This window comes from Argopecten irradians, chromosome 1 (genome assembly GCF_041381155.1).
Source record: "Argopecten irradians isolate NY chromosome 1, Ai_NY, whole genome shotgun sequence".
NCBI lineage: Eukaryota > Metazoa > Mollusca > Bivalvia > Pectinida > Pectinidae > Argopecten > Argopecten irradians.
Genome location: NC_091134.1, coordinates 42,051,529 through 42,069,116, shown reverse-complemented (window position 1 = coordinate 42,069,116; position 17,588 = coordinate 42,051,529). Strand labels below are relative to the sequence as shown.

At 34.5% G+C, this 17,588-nt stretch overlaps 2 protein-coding genes across 4 annotated transcripts; one reads left to right on the top strand and one right to left on the bottom strand.

Moving 5' to 3' along the window:
- Positions 1 to 1,586: 1,586 nt before the first annotated feature.
- On the bottom strand, positions 1,587 to 8,605 carry LOC138328405 (sulfotransferase 4A1-like). 3 transcript variants are annotated; one of them, XM_069275207.1, is made up of 6 exons: positions 8,231 to 8,605; positions 5,486 to 5,665; positions 4,632 to 4,943; positions 3,214 to 3,311; positions 2,793 to 2,979; positions 1,587 to 2,325 (listed from the first exon to the last, which is right to left on the bottom strand). In XM_069275207.1, exons 1-6 carry the CDS (start codon positions 8,241 to 8,243, stop codon positions 2,210 to 2,212), a joined length of 906 nt encoding a protein of 301 aa, XP_069131308.1. In that variant the 5' UTR covers positions 8,244 to 8,605; the 3' UTR covers positions 1,587 to 2,209. The 3 variants fall into 3 exon arrangements, with proteins under 3 accessions (XP_069131308.1, XP_069131316.1, XP_069131322.1); XM_069275215.1 differs by lacking the exon at positions 8,231 to 8,605 and adding an exon at positions 5,783 to 5,858; XM_069275221.1 differs by lacking the exon at positions 8,231 to 8,605 and adding an exon at positions 5,783 to 5,798 and having other exon boundaries at positions 5,620 to 5,665.
- On the top strand, positions 7,851 to 17,264 carry LOC138328425 (sulfotransferase 2A8-like). Its single transcript, XM_069275234.1, has 6 exons — positions 7,851 to 8,050; positions 13,098 to 13,277; positions 14,239 to 14,550; positions 15,140 to 15,237; positions 15,351 to 15,537; positions 15,915 to 17,264. The coding sequence occupies exons 2-6, from the start codon at positions 13,106 to 13,108 to the stop codon at positions 16,028 to 16,030; spliced, it is 885 nt and encodes a 294-aa protein (XP_069131335.1). The 5' UTR covers positions 7,851 to 8,050; positions 13,098 to 13,105; the 3' UTR covers positions 16,031 to 17,264.
- The last annotated feature ends 324 nt before the right edge of the window (positions 17,265 to 17,588 follow it).

Here is a 17,588-nt window from a genome sequence, read left to right as displayed (position 1 = left end):
ACATGTTAGTTATGTTATAAAGTGATCTCTACATGTTAGTTATGTTATAAAGTGATCTCTACATGTTAGTTATGTTATAAAGTGATCCCTACATGTTAGTTATGTTATATAAAGTGATCTCTACATGTTAGTTATGTTATAAAGTGATCCTACATGTTAGTTATGTTATAAAGTGATCTCTACATGTTAGTTATGTTATAAAGTGATCCCTACATGTTAGTTATGTTATGTTATAAAGTGATCTCTACATGTTAGTTATGTTATAAAGTGATCCCTACATGTTAGTTATGTTATAAAGTGATCTCTACATGTTAGTTATGTTATAAAGTGATCTCTACATGTTAGTTATGTTATAAAGTGATCCCTACATGTTAGTTATGTTATAAAGTGATCCCTACATGTTAGTTATGTTATAAAGTGATCTCTACATGTTAGTTATGTTATAAAGTGATCTCTACATGTTAGTTATGTTATAAAGTGATCCCTACATGTTAGTTATGTTATAAAGTGATCTCTACATGTTAGTTATGTTATAAAGTGATCTCTACATGTTAGTTATGTTATAAAGTGATCCCTACATGTTAGTTATGTTATAAAGTGATCTCTACATGTTAGTTATGTTATAAAGTGATCTCTACATGTTAGTTATGTTATAAAGTGATCTCTACATGTTAGTTATGTTATAAAGTGATCCCTACATGTTAGTTATGTTATAAAGTGATCTCTACATGTTAGTTATGTTATAAAGTGATCCCTACATGTTAGTTATGTTATAAGTGATCTAAAGTGATTCTACATGTTAGTTATAGTTATAAAGTGATCCCTACATGTTAGTTATGTTACATGATTATAAAGTGATCTCTACATGTTAGTTATGTTATAAAGTGATCCTACATGTTAGTTATGTTATAAAGTGATCCCTACATGTTAGTTATGTTATAAAAGTGATCCCTACATGTTTTAGTTATAAGTGATCCCTACATAGATTTATGTTATAAAGTGATCTCTACATGTTAGTTATGTTATAAAGTGATCCTACATGTTAGTTATGTTATAAAGTGATCTCTACATGTTAGTTATGTTATAAAGTGATCTCTACATGTTAGTTATGTTATAAAGTGATCTCTACATGTTAGTTATGTTATAAAGTGATCTCTACATGTTAGTTATGTTACATGTATAAAGTGATCCCTACATGTTAGTTATGTTATAAAGTGATCTCTACATGTTAGTTATGTTATAAAGTGATCTCTACATGTTAGTTATGTTATAAAAGTGATCCTACATGTTAGTTATGTTATAAAAGTGATCCTACATGTTAGTTATGTTATAAAGTGATCCCTACATGTTAGTTATGTTATAAAGTGATCTCTACATGTTAGTTATGTTATAAAGTGATCTCTACATGTTAGTTATGTTATAAAGTGATCCCTACATGTTAGTTATGTTATAAAGTGATCTCTACATGTTAGTTAGTTATAAAAGTGATCTCTACATGTTAGTTATGTTATAAAGTGATCTCTACATGTTAGTTATGTATAAAGTGATCTCTACATGTAATGATGTTACTGTTATTATGTATAAAGTGATCTCTACATGTTAGTTATGTTATAAAGTGATATCTACATGTTAGTTATGTTATAAAGTGATCCCTACATGTTAGTTATGTTATAAAGTGATCCCTACATGTTAGTTATGTTATAAAGTGATCTCTCCATGTTAGTTATGTTATAAAGTGATCTCTCCATGTTAATTATGTTACATGTATAAAGTGATCCCTACATGTTAGTTATGTTATAAAGTGATCTCTACATGTTAGTTTATCGGATCTGTCATCCGAATATTACTTCATTTCCAATCGTTTTCTTTTTTTGTTAACATCTTCGGCATTAATATTGAAAAAAATGACTTAAATGCAATTTTGTATGCTCTGATTTGCTTTAAATGTACGGCACACCCTCCATGAATAGGAGCATGAATCTTTGTGACTCATGCACTATTTTATTTTCATCTGTGGTCAAGGTACAATGTATCATGTGCTGCTATCTTCCAGAATGAAATAGCCAACTTAATGTCCACATAATATACAGAGTTGCCCACGTAGTACACTGAGATACCTACGTGATAGATGACGTCATCAGTTCAGTTATATCGTGTGAAATGGATATCATTTAAATGACATCTCATCTCGTGTCGTAACTCGGGGTATTTACTCAAATTGAACGTCAAGATTTAGACCCATTTGTTCCACCTTTTCCTTGTATATTCTGTCAAATTCTTCACTTTGGGCGACAGTGAACATATTTTTCCATTCTCCAATTCGTCCTGAAAATAAAGAAATTGAAATTGTCGTTAATTATAGTAATAATTTTCTCTGTAATGTCTTTTTGGTCTTTCACTGGTTTCTTATGTTAAGAAAGATTAATATTTACTACGTTATCATATAACACAACTAATGAAGGATACAGACATTAGAAATGAAAAAGGTTGTACTTAACTATCATTTTAACAAGCTACGTTAGTACTAAAACACAAAAGAAGCATACGCGCCAAGTTAGTTAAAAAATGATAAACGCAATCGCAGAATGTGACAGGCAGTGATCGAAGTACAAGGAGGAGGAGGACGAGAACAAGAGGAGAGGAAGGCAGAATATGAAGGAGAAATAGAAGAACAAGTAATGTTGCTAGTATGAATTAGTGTATAGGTACTTCAGCCTTTTAGATGCTAAATTTGAACCAAGCGGATTGACTAAGAATCGGAATATACATATATGGCTTTGGTGGTGCTTTACCTTTTCTGTATATTGGTAATCGGCCGTCCTCAGTGATGTGTTTCCACCTATCACTCGGTGGAGTTTTTCGGTTGTGACTTGCTTTTAATTTGTCGAACTGGATATTTTCTGTGACCGACCACAAAAACTCCTCGTCATGATCAACCTCCAAGAATTTGGCTAACTTTACCACATTCGCGTAGGTATTCTGTAATAAATATATTTTATCAAGAAAATAAGTATTTAGATTCGGAAGGATAGGTACTTATCTATTTCCTGTATTTTCCTGTTGTTGAATTCGTGAGTTTGGTTCTTCATCGTCCACACTAAAGAATAAAGGTGAAACAAATGAGTTCTTATTTCTGGAAATTTGTTTTCTCTCTATTTGAAATATTATTCGTTTTCGCTAAATCTAGATGATTTTAGATATATCTATATTCACCTGTAAGAAGTCTTCGTACGAAAGACGTAACAAATTCGGAGATTGCCAATCCTCAGTGTCCTTTATCCATGAAAACCATGAACCATTTCCAAACATACCTGACAATAAAAGAAAAATCAATAAATATTTTACAATACCTACAAGATGTTCAGCTAATAATGTTAGGGATACCAAGCTATATCAACATAGACTATTTGACGGGATACAGAGCGAATAATTAGTTTAAAAGTTACTTTCATTCGTTACACACATTTTTATTGAAGAAAATAGCGTATATAAAGAAGGTCCATTGTTTTTTTTATATATGACTTCATAGAAATCCGCCCCCCTCGAAAAAAAGTTTTTAGGTCAAAATATCCTACACTTTCCGATGTACCTTTTACATTTTCTAATTCTTTAATGCATTTAATGCAATAAAGAATACCAAAGTTTACAATGTAATTATTTTACCATGCTTTTTTCTCATTTATCGCTGTTGAACCGTGTTGTCTTTATACTTCTTGCATATAAATAAATTAGATAAAGCGATGTATATATAGCTTCTTATATAAATAATTCGTATATATACCATCCGATACAGGTACAGCCAAACGAAATCATCATGTGAGACATGCATTTTCATCCTTGTTAGATATAAGCATGAAGCCGGCAAACAATCTACATAGTATTATTTAACGTCCGAACATTACCAGGGCCAGATATATAGCTAAAATTGTGTACTTGTGTAACCTTGGTGACCGTATGAGTAGGGAATCTAGGTATCACGGTGTTTATAACATGCTAGTATGCTAATAACTGAACCTACATGTAATACGCTTGAATAAAGGATTACTTAATTTTGGAGCGATTTCCTCAGTGTCATATGCAGATGCACCAATCTACGTCATCAATCGACTATATTTTAGGCGGTAAATTCGGCCATTTTTTATCGAATTACCGGTAAGTGTGCCATATTAATTATCTAACGCGGCAATTTAGGTGAAAAAGACCGAAGAACTCAAACAAAAATACTGAAGCTAACACCACGATATTCATTACACATTATGCTTAAAAGCTAGGACCACTCGCGCATTTACATATGGGCAATCGGAAGTGATTTGTATATGTTATATAATCTGTTTGACAATCGATGTAAAAAAATCAATTTTATAGAAGCTTAGATATGTGTGTCTGAGTTCCGTGATCTTTTGACGTCAATGTTCGATAAAGACGATAAATATTATACAAACGGGTTATGCAATAAAATATTGACCTTTCCATACAAAATGCAACTGATAAATGCCGTACATTGGTACCACTGATATTTAGATTCAATGACTTCATTGAACATATGAATCGATTCATGTTAAGGGTCACACTTTACTGCTTATTACTCCTAACTATGGACATTTAAAAGGAACAAGTCAGTAACTTCTTACATTCTTCGGAGACAAATATATTTACAAGGCGTTCAAAGGTTCCCCGAAAGCCAATATCTTCCATTTCCTCCAGCATGTGATACAAAGACACCACCACATCCTTTGGATTACGGATCATGGTGACAACTTTCCCTTTGCCGAGCTTCATCTGTTCCGGATAGAACCGAAAACGCATATGGGCGCCAAATGTCCTGGGTGATGACATTTCCTCAATGATATTGAAGTCTTGTAAGTCCATTAACGTAGGAGTGCCATGATAATCCAGGGTTCCTGATCGTAACATCATCACAGTGTTGTAGAGCCAGTGAGTACCTGTAATTTATATAAAAAGGAACTATTCCCCAAAAGTCCTCGAGTAACATTTATCCTTCTGAAATATCAAATCAATGTCTTGAATGATAAGCACATTTTCATTTCCTTATTGACAGAGAAACTTTGTATTAAAGTATTAAAGTTTTACATGTTTAATTCAGTTTTGCTTAATTTCTTAAGAATGTTTTACTTGAAACGTAGTCAAATTCCTGTAAGTTTTCTGAACAAAAATACATATTACAATATAATATGACAACATGTTGTGGTTCTTTTAAAAGAAATCAGGAAACCAGCCGATTACAAGTAGATCAAATCAGATTGATCTTATATCTGCCGGCTCACTATATTGCATAACGATTGGCAATGAATTGCAAAACAAGCTTTACTTTATCTAGTGGTATTCTATTGGATGACACTAGAATACTCACATCATGTGAAAGGATAATAAACATTTTTATTGCCTTCTAGATTATTAAGACGAAACTGCTCATATAGTGCTAGATATTATATTTTGAGTGATAAAGCATTTATTTTTTATTTACCAGATTTTGGAAATACACCAACAAGAACATCATCTTCCCTGATTTCACGTTTAGCTATCTTATCCAGATGATCTCCGACATTTCCGACAAATTCTTGATTAAATGGGAACCCCTGGTACCGTTTGTAACTGTACCTGTTGTTCTGTTCATCCACGGTGGTAACAAGCTCCATGTTGATATCTGGATTCAAACCCACAATATTGTATTAGTTATTACCACATTAGGCGGTTTATACTATAAGTATAGTAAATGAGCTGCGTATAACTCCGTTTTGTTTATGTTATTAGCATACACAACCTGTCTGTTAATGACTCCACCAACACTATGGTCAGGTGTCTATGGTGTAATTTAGCTTCCGTATCTTGCCACAGGTTAAGTGTATCACGTGTGTGGTGTTTGTTTGTCGGTATATGATGATGCATTATGACATTGAACTATTCTGCCCCGATAAAGTGTATGTGTGCACAGAGGCCTTATACACATTTTGTATGATAGTGTCTACTTAAGTTACCGAATTGCACATTTGTTTCATCTACTATCACCGAAAGCCTTTTATCTGGAGTCAACATTACTAAACACGTATTGTCAATTAACAATGTACCAGTGATCGGATGTCTTTGGCGTATATTATCTACAATGAATTTACCTCTGTAGCTCTTTAGTGTCTGTAACTTACGTATCGATACCTTTTTATAAAGACTATCTGTAACTCACCTACGTCTCTAACCCATACCTACGTTCTCCAATATATCTACATTTGTAATATAACGGGGTTACGCATATATCTACTTCTGCTTATTATTATACACACATTAATGCTGACCATAATGATCAACAGTTTGGACTCTTGATGATATCTCCATGACAAAAATAGACTTGAAATGATTTAATTTTTTTTATACAATTGAAATTTACATGTATTGCCCAATACACACTTTAGTTGTCGATGGACCGTAAAACTCAAACAAACAAAATACAAAAAACAAATATTAAAACTGGTGCAACCTAAGTACCCAACCAACATGCCTTAAAGTATTCATTAACCTTTGTATAAAATCTTCTACCCAAAAGGAAATTTTCAGGAATCTACTTTTCGTTTCGTTCTGCGGTCTGTTACAGACTAATGAGTATATCGACAAGGGCACAGAGCCTAAAGCTCTCGCCAGGCGGAGATGAGCGTTCAACTGAACGCCAAAAGTGAGACTGTATCTAGGAAGACGTCAGCGAAAATAAAATTAGATAGCAAGAACAGAAAAATCATCTCATCTAATTGCGTACAACCTTGCAGTTGGGCATACAACCCTAACTGAAGAGCTTAAGACCAAATGAGAGACTATATTATGTCAGCAGAGCACAAACGTATTTAAAATGAAAGATAATTATCAAGAAGTCTGTCTTCCAACTATACAGTGGATGTTGGGAACTGCAAGAAAACATGTATTTTACTTTAATACCAGAATGTCAAATGCCAATAAAACTTTAAGATATATATGGAATTTGTAAGCATCACCGAAAATGATATGATATATATCAATAATTTAATTTCTTATGTTACACCCGTTTCTATTGGTTAGATCTCTGAGGTTATGTTTCCATAGACCGAACTGAATTATTGGATAAGAAATCAATTCGCCACAACTCAATCTTTTTCATTGTAAAAGTAAGTAAAATAACGGAAATTTATGCCTACTTAGTACCTGATTGAGTTATCTGAATTAAATTATAAGCATTATTCTCAATACCTTTTGGAGTTATAGAGTCACAGACAAAAACGGACGGACATTCTTTTTCATGGACGCTTATCGTGACGTCACAATAGAGGCATTGGCGTTGAGAATTGATTGATAGATACATAGATACATTTTTTTAAAAATTCAGTGGAATAAAACATTAACACGTATTTTATTTTACTGTTAATTAAAGGGTAATTTCTGGCTATTTTTTTGATAGTTTTGAATAAATTTGATATTTAGTCAGAAAATGTTTTTGTTTATTTTTGTGTGTATATGGCGATATTTAGCTCAGAGCTTTTCAGTACTTTGAATACTTGTTTGCGTCTGCATAAAAAAATCAATGAAAGTTTCATAAAAAGCTGCCATGCATGTTTTGTGTTTGATCACAATGATTGCTATAGACTGTTGTAACTTAACATGAATTAAACGCACTCAAGGTTTTGCAAGTAAGTGTGGATACAAATGTCTACAAGAACTACTACATTAGTAGAACTTATTGGTATACTAATGTCTTGTGGGCTCTGCCTTTTTAGCAAAGAAAGCTAAATATATGTCTATTTGTGTACGAAAAAACCCTGGATAAAACGTATGGTGTATCGAGCATACCATATTATTTCAATGACCTACTTACGCACTAAAGAAATATACAATAGTTGAGTGGTGTCTTTAAACAAGACTAACTTAGGCTTTAGGACGACATGTTAAGAGTAGAATATAACTTAATCAGTTGCTTCACCTTATGATCTAACATACAGCTGTCGTATATTTGGGATTTTTATTTGTGTCTAAAACAAGAAACAATTGAATCAGAAGGTAACCCGTCGATAAACAGGTAGGTGCACACTTTACTGATGCATGTACACACAACGATTGTAATATCATTGTAATTTTTCCCACGTTATACCAAACTTAAACAACAATAAACAAACAACGTCAAAGCCAAAAAATGTAACAAAATTATCGCTGTTATATAACTTAGAAGTAAGTTATTCGTACCGTAACCTATACACACCTGTCCAGCACATCTAAACAAAGCATCGAATGGGAACGGCAACTGTGGCACTATTTTATATAAATTCTGTACTCACTTTAAAAATGTACTCTGTACAAATTTTTCAATCGGTAAAAAGATAATTACTTGATGAATATTAATAAAAATATATATTAAAATCCGAAAATATATATCATAGTTGCTTCAATTAGATAACGAATAACGTGAAAGGCAGTGTCTCCCTATACTACTGCGGTGTTGTTGAATCCTCCTTTTCATAATATCACGGTAGTCTTTATAATGTCACTCGGTCACTTGCCGGAGTTGTTAGATATTTTCACAATAACGACTTTCTGTTTTGCACTTGCGATTGAAACAGCATAATGCTACGATGGTCAATAGCGGCCGTCACCTATTTACACGCGTATTAGAATAACGTACGGTGGCTGGGAGCGGCCATGAAATAAATAAAATTATTGCTAGTACGGTGGCTGCGAGCGGACATGAAATAAATAATATTTAGTTCGAACGCAATGATATTTCGTTCCCACGCAATAATATTTCGTTCCCACGCAATAATATTTCGTTCGAACGCAATAATTTTATTTATTTCATGTCCGCTCCCAGCCACCGTTAGTCTAAGCACGACAAGGTGACATTAGTTGCCTTGTATGATATTCATTTACACGAAATATCACCACATATATATGTATGTAACAATAAAATCAATTTGATTGCATTGCATATGGTATTTTGTGAAGCTCAATGTCAATTAGATATAGATAACCCTTTTATTTCAATAAATAAGAAAGTTTTATGAATATACATGATACAGGAATGGAAATATTTATGGACTGGATAATAATGTTAATCTTTTGTAACCGTCAGGTAATGCATTATCTTGTGGCAACATTATTCACTGTGTTAGTATTGACAAAAACTTTTAAATGAAAAGCTTATATTTCACGCACACACATTTATAGACGCAACGTAGGCTTTTGGAGATTATAGAAAAATGTGTACATATGATTTGTCGCGGTACACATTTTTCTTGTGCACATCTTTCCAATTCGTGTAAACGAGGTGTCACGGTACACATTTTTCTTGTGCACATCTTTCCAATTCGTGTGTACGAGGTGTCGCGTTACACGTTTTTCTTGTGCACATCTTTCCAATTCGTGTGTACGAGGTGTCACGGTACACATTTTTCTTGTGCACATCTTTCCAATTCGTGTGTACGAGGTGTCACGTTACACATTTTTCTTGTGCACATCTTTCCAATTCGTGTGTACGAGGTGTCACGGTACACATTTTTCTTGTGCACATCTTTCCAATTCGTGTGTACGAGGTGTCACGGTACACATTTTTCTTGTGCACATCTTTCCAATTCGTGTGTACGAGGTGTCATGGTACACATTTTTATTGTGCACATCTTTCCAATTCGTGTGTACGAGGTGTCACGGTACACATTTTTCTTGTGCACATCTTTCCAATTCGTGTAAACGAGGTGTCACGGTACACATTTTTCTTGTGCACATCTTTCCAATTCGTGTGTACGAGGTGTCACGGTACACATTTTTCTTGTGCACATCTTTCCAATTCGTGTGTACGAGGTGTCAGGTACACATTTTTCTTGTGCACATCTTTCCAATTCGTGTGTACGAGGTGTCGCGGTACTCATTTTTCTTGTGCACATCTTTCCAATTCGTGTGTACGAGGTGTCACGGTACACATTTTTCTTGTGCACATCTTTCCAATTCGTGTGTACGAGGTGTCGCGGTACACATTTTTCTTGTGCACATCTTTCCAATTCGTGGTACGAGGTGTCACGGTACACATTTTTCTTGTGCACATCTTTCCAATTCGTGTGTACGAGGTGTCACGGTACACATTTTTCTTGTGCACATCTTTCCAATTCGTGTGTACGAGGTGTCACGGTACACATTTTTCTTGTGCACATCTTTCCAATTCGTGTGTACGAGGTGTCACGGTACACATTTTTCTTGTGCACATCTTTCCAATTCGTGTGTACGAGGTGTCACGATACACAATTTTCTTGTGCACATCTTTTCAATTCGTGTGTACGAGGTGTCACGGTACACATTTTTCTTGTGCACATCTTTCCAATTCGTGTGTACGAGGTGTCATGGTACACATTTTTCTTGTGCACATCTTTCCAATTCGTGTGTACGAGGTGTCACGGTACACATTTTTCTTGTGCACATCTTTCCAATTCGTGTGTACGAGGTGTCATGGTACACATTTTTCTTGTGCACATCTTTCCAATTCGTGTGTACGAGGTGTCACGGTACACATTTTTCTTGTGCACATCTTTCCAATTCGTGTGTACGAGGTGTCACGGTACACATTTTTCTTGTGCACATCTTTCCAATTCGTGTGTACGAGGTGTCACGGTACACATTTTTCTTGTGCACATCTTTCAATTCGTGTGTACGAGTGTCACGGTACACATTTTTCTTGTGCACATCTTTCCAATTCGTGTGTACGAGGTGTCACGGTACACATTTTTCTTGTGCACATCTTTTCAATTCGTGTACGAGGTGTCACGGTCACATTTGTGCATCATTGATTACCTGATGATCCAATCCTTCCTTGACGACATGCTTTATTTGTTATGTATATAGACATTGAATCTATTTAAAGTAGGTCGTTACCCACTTTATACCACATCGCATGTGATATGTTAGAATGGACACAAGTATTTGTAACACAATAAGAAATTATAATTTAAAGATACTCCACCGCCTACAGAGCATTAACGATACCAATTGTTTAATCGTGTTTATATATGTGAAATTAATACGAAAATGTATTTTGCTTTTGATGCATGATGATTAAGTACTTACATGTAAGTCCATATGGGTTGGCCCTGTAGGTAGGGCGTAAGAATTGTACCTGCTGCCCCTATTGCATGATCGTAAAAGGTGACGGCTGCTGTCGACAATCGTACAGTGCATTAAGATTACCTGAATGACAAGGTCAGGTTTCAAACCTTCCTTGACGACATGCTTTATTTGTTATGTATATAGACATTGAATCTATTTAAAGTAGGTCGTTACCCACTTTATACCACATCGCATGTGATATGGTAGAATGGACACAAGTATTTGTAACACAATAAGAAATTATAATTTAAAGATACTCCACCGCCTACAGAGCATAAACGATACCAATTGTTTAATTGTGTTTATATATGTAAAATTTACACGAAAATGTATTTTGCTTTTGATGCATGAGGATTAAGTACTTACATATTAGTCCATTTGGGACATTGTGCCAAGGAATTTGCTCGGGTGGCAATAAATTATTTTTAATATTTTTATCTTTTATTAAAATAACATGGCATGTAAATATAGACCCAAACGAAGATACACTATATAAAATGAACGTAGTATTTCAATAATGTATTTCTAATTATTGCATAATGCGAAATGTCCCTATTTTTACCAAATGGAAATTACGAATCGTAGAGAAACTTCATTACATTTCGAATACTATATAATTCCTGATTGATATTTCCATGTTATTTATATAAATACTAAGATAATACAGTTCCCCCCTTTTTTTAAAGATGCTCATCGCCAACAGAGCATAAATGACACTCATCATTTGAACAATAATTGGTGTTAAATTGTGTGTATATATATGTCTAATTCACATAATAATTCGTTTGCTCCTTTTTTGATAGAGGAAAAATACCATTCGTCGGTGATGGAACATCTTTAAGGGAACCAAAGCTTGCCTTAGGACTGTAAACAAATCAACGTACAATAACAGCACGCAATAATGATTTAAATCACCTTACACTCCAAACATTGAACCATTTTGTTTGATCAATCGCGTGATTTTCCCCTATATTTTGTTTAATAATCAATTCGTAAAATAGGGTTATGGTTCATGCAATTTTTAAGAGATGGCTGCATATGCAAATTAAAAAAAAGTCTGCATTTCACCATTCTGTTGAATTCAGTATAAAATAATGAAAATTTAAAATCAATGAAGCCATTTCTATCTATAATACAGCTTATTAATTTATTTATTATCTTATTTATTAATAATCAGTATATTTAATTTGTTCATTTCCACCTTTAGCGAGAAGATAATAATGGCTGTATGGTAAAGGTGTTTTTCTCGTGCGTGTAATTTGAGTAATATATTGTATATATATATAGCTTTAGACACTTGATATGAATTCCGATCATACACTCACCTAGAAATGGTTGATTGGTAGAGAATGATGAGAAGTCATAGTCAGAACAGCTAAGGCCATTTAAGGACGGAATCCCATGTTTGCGATGAAGGTTGGATGTTAAATGTATGTGTTCAGTATGTCATGAAGTGTTTCTTTTGGAAACAACGCGCCCTTAAAATAATGTCATATTACTGAAGACTTTTTATTTAAAAAAACCCATATCACGCCCGGTCATATTATACTGACAACGGGAAACTAAATCTTTCTACTCCCTTTATATTGAGTACTTAAACGCTGGTGTGTCTCGGCTAGGGGACAGAACTCAGAGCCTACCTAACAGGGCCAAACGCCCAATCACAAAGTGAGTCGTTGTTAACGAACACGATACGTTATTTAATGATAATGCAATGCAGGCAAAAGATATTAAGAGTTCAAATTGCAAGGTTTATGTCCAACTTCAAACATCTATTATGGACCATAGAACAAGCTAATTCAAAATGAAGGAGGAAGCTTCAATGATTGCGTCTTATGAAAACAAATTGGATTCGTAACTGAAGGAATACATTGTATTGATTTACGGTCAAAGTCAAACGCTATTAAATCGTCACCATTTAATATTTAAACATTACCAATGAAAAATAATGCTAAGCGACAGCACATACTATTAATTTTCAGAAATAAACATGGAATCAGTAAGCCTTACAGACGAAGAAGATAACAAGTACAGTTTTAAAAGGTACAAAGGTTATCCCTTTATCCGGGAAGTTGTTGGGAACGTCGGGGACCATCTCAACGCCATTTCTCAACTCCAATGTAAATCTGATGATGTTCTCATAGGTGTGTTCCCTAAATCAGGTGAGAATTCCTTTGGAAACTGTATACTTAGTTTTATTCGGATTATACACAAATAACCATATAGTGCCTATATTTGATGAAACAAAAGATGATGACCTTCTTTTTAAATTTGTCATCAATTTTCTTCACAACTTAATATTTACATGAAAAAAACCCCAAAAAACACCAAAACATATCATCACTATTTTGATATTTAATTAATTAGGACTTTAAAGTGAACAGTCGGGCAAGGATGGCTAAAGTCGGTGAAATTGTGTGAAGTGAATGTATCCAGTATAATTTCTTATGAAATACAAAAATAAAATCTCTCGCCAAAATCTGTCTGCGTGCGAAGAAATTAATTTGAAGTATAGGAATCCTAAAACGTCCTCCCGGCTGACTATGTCCGTGGTTACATTTCCAAGCAGCCTCGCTTTCAATGCTTTCAACTTTCCTTTACTTTAATGGTCAGAACTGGGAAACTTAGCAGAACTTGGCCGTCGTATTAATAAGTGAGAACTTTTGGAAGGCCAATGAACGCATTTAGACTGGTTTTCTTTGCCCGACTATTCACTTTTACAATGAAATTGTGAATTTTCACCTTTAGACACAGAAAAAAAAATCAGATATACTGATTAGCATACAATATGTAGTTGACCTTAAGGTATCTTCATGAAAAGATATTTTTCTTATGATTGAGTGGCCGTAAATCGGTCCAAATGATACCCCTCCTTTCTAAACCCGAAAACATGATTCTCAATATTTTATTCCACATATCGCACGATGTTTGCCTTAACTTCAATTTAAGTTTTAGTAAATTGTAAATACTATTTGATCATGTGTATCAGTGACGGTTCCACGACAGGTGTCGACAAAAAACCTCCAAGATGCGTTTGAAACAATACCCCACATGATGAAATGTTCTACTATGACCCATACTCACTATTTATCTATAAATGTGAAAATAGCATTCGACTTTCAGGGACACACTGGCTCTACAATACCGTAATGATGTTACGTACAGGCACACTTGCCTATCACGGGACGCCACATTTGATGGAATATCAAGATATAAGCTTTGTTGACAACATGTCATCTCCCAGGACATTTGGTTCCCACCTACGGTACCGGTTCCTCCCAGAGGAGATGATGCGCGGCAAAGGGAAAGTCATCACCATCACTCGGGATCCCAAAGACATCGTTGTGTCCGTGTACCATATGATCCAGGCATTAGGCGATGTAGGATACTCGGGGAATTTTTCAGGACTTTTAAAAAGGTTTTTTTCTGAAGAGAGTACGTGAATTTGACTATCGTCTACATATCTGTATATATATATATAAGGGTTCTTATATTTTCATCATTTTTCTGCTGAAGTGATTGTTATTTTTAACACTATTTAAAATGCAATCCTAACAGTGACATTGTTTCTGCGTACATGTATATCAAATCAGTTTGGTTAAAATCTCGATTTGAATGCATTTGTATTTCAGCTTTATCTAAGGCGTATTTCTGAAAGGCAGTTAGCAAGTTCACCCACTTATATTAGTATATCAAAGAATATTACAATACAAACAAACGAAAATTCAGTCATAAAGCTGATAATGCAAGTTAAGAAATGGAGATTGAAGATTATTGGAAGTATCGTCTTTGCAAAGTCGTTCATGAGATATTAAAATACCCTGTGGTATCCAAGCAAAACGCAGTCATTTTTGTAATATCTGTATCTAAATTACAACTACATTTAATCACATTAGTTCAGTCTTAATTGCATGCGTTCCTCCAATTAAAAAAACACAACTAAATTTGATCTTTATTGGTATCGCATTTGTATTTCAACGTATTGGTTTTGTCTTACAAAATACATAAATGGTTTTGAATACAGGTTTTTGGGGGAATGGATCGTGGTTTGCCTGGATAAAGGATATGGAAGAATGGAAAAGCAAAAATTTACTATGTATTTCATACAGGGAATACAAAGAGGTATAGTTTTTCTATGTTTTGTTTCCTTTGAAAAAAATCAATCTCCAAGTCTACGTTATCACTGTCATTAAAGTCACTTGACAAAAGTTTTTTTTATTTTTTTTTTATTTCAGAGACCTTTTGAGACCATTAAGAAATTAGCTTCATTTTTGGAATTGGACCATGATGAAACATTTCTAAGGGCTGTCGAAGAGAACGTCCGATTTAAAATATTGAAAGAAAACCACATCACACAAACTCCGGCTAGTGACCGATGGAAGAACATAACAGATGATGGACGCTTGCCTATATACAGGAAAGGTATTGTCAACGATTGGAGACTTGTGGATAAGATTAGTGCTGACCATGTCACATACACAACTGTCGATTAATAATCAAACACATGTAGTCCCAGTTTTCGATGAATGAATTTACTTTTTTAGTATTTATTTGAGGTGTCTAATCGAGATAACTAGTTAACATGAATTACTTCCTTTAAATGCTGGGTAGTGAAGGTAAGCATAAATTATAAAGATAAGTACACATCTAACTTTGAAACCCATTCTTCAGCATGGTAGAAAAATGTCCCTAACATTCTAGTAATAAAAGCATAAAGATATTTTTCATAACTGTCAATCAAATACATATAATATTAGATACTGACTCTCTCCAAAATGTATGATATCTTTCTGTTGTAGGTGTGATAGGAGACTGGAAGAACACCTTTACGGTGGCACAGAGTGAATGGTGTGATGCACACATAAAAGAGAAAATCAAGGAGTTCAATTTGAAGCTTGCTGTTCGCTACGACTGACTTATTCATATTTTCGCTACGATATAGTCTCGCTATTACTGCGAATTATCTATGGACAGAAGTTATTACACGTAATAAGTCGGAGCTTTATTTTGTCTTAAACAAGAGGCCCAGAGAGCCTGTATCGCTCACCTTTTTTTAACACAAAGACTCTTACAATTATAAAAATTAGAAAAGGTGACTCCAAAATTTGTTTCATTTTGAATCACAACCATATAATGGTGCTATAGATACCATACAAATATGCTATCCAATACATAGGTTCAGAAAGGAAGTGATTTATATGAGCCTAATTGACCTTTTTGGCCCCGCGTCTTAGGCCCCGGGGGTCAGCCCTATCGTTTGTAAAATTTCAAATCCCCACCCTATAAGAATGCTACCATTGCATTATGAGTGCTCTCCCATGCTTAGTTGCAGAGAGGAAGTCGTTTATATGGAAATAACCTAATTGACCCCTTTTGCCCCTGCCCTTCAGATCCCCAGGGGGTCAGCCCCATCATTTGCACAATTTTGAATTCCCACCTTATAATGATGCTACCATTGCATTATGAGCGTAAACCCGTGTTTAGTTGCAGAGAAGAGGTCGTTTATATGGAAATAGTCAAATTGACCACTTTTGACCCCGCCCCTCAGGCCCTCGGAGGGTCAGCCCTATCATTTGCACAATTTTGAATTCCCACCCTATAAGGATGCTACCATTGCATTATGGGTACTATCCCATGCTTAGTTTCAGAGAAGTCATTTATATGGAAATAGTCAAATTGACCCCTTTTGACTCCGCCCTTCAGGCCCCCAGGGGGTCAGCCCCATCATTTGTACAATTTTGATCCCTACCCTATAATGATGCTACCATTGCATTATGGGTGCAATCCCATGCGTAGTTGCAGAGAGGAGGTCGTTTATATGGAAATAGTCAAATTGATCACTTTTGACCCCGCCCCTCAAGCCCCCGGAGGGTCAGCCCCATCATTTGTACAGTTTTGAATCCCCACCCTATAAGGATGCTACCATTACATTATGGGTGCTATCCCATGCTTACTTTCATAGAAGAAGTCATTTATATGGAAATAGCCAAATTGACCCCTTTTGGACCCGCCCCTCAGGCCCCTAGGGTGTCAGCCCCACTATTTGTACAATTTTCAGTTTGTAGCCCACAAGGATTCTACCAGTCAAATTTTGTTGAAATCCGACCTTCTGACCAGCCGGACGCGAGCTAAAAATAATCCGATTTTTGAAATAAATATTTTGATAACATATCATCAAATATTAGCAAAAATTCTTTAAACACAATCTTAATGCATAAACTATAAAAAGGTGTTATGTAAACATAACAATTTTATTTTATCTATTTGATAGAGCTTGTGAAGAAAAAAACAAAGAATTGTGTTAGTATGATATAAATAATATATCTATTGTTTATGGACTCCTTCCTTCCCCATCCCCGAAAAAACTAAAGAAAAATAATAAAACAACATTACATATTACAAATAAATACCTTTTTACCATTTTCAATGTATGGAGCTATCGATGGATGATACAGGTAATATTATCGTGGCAT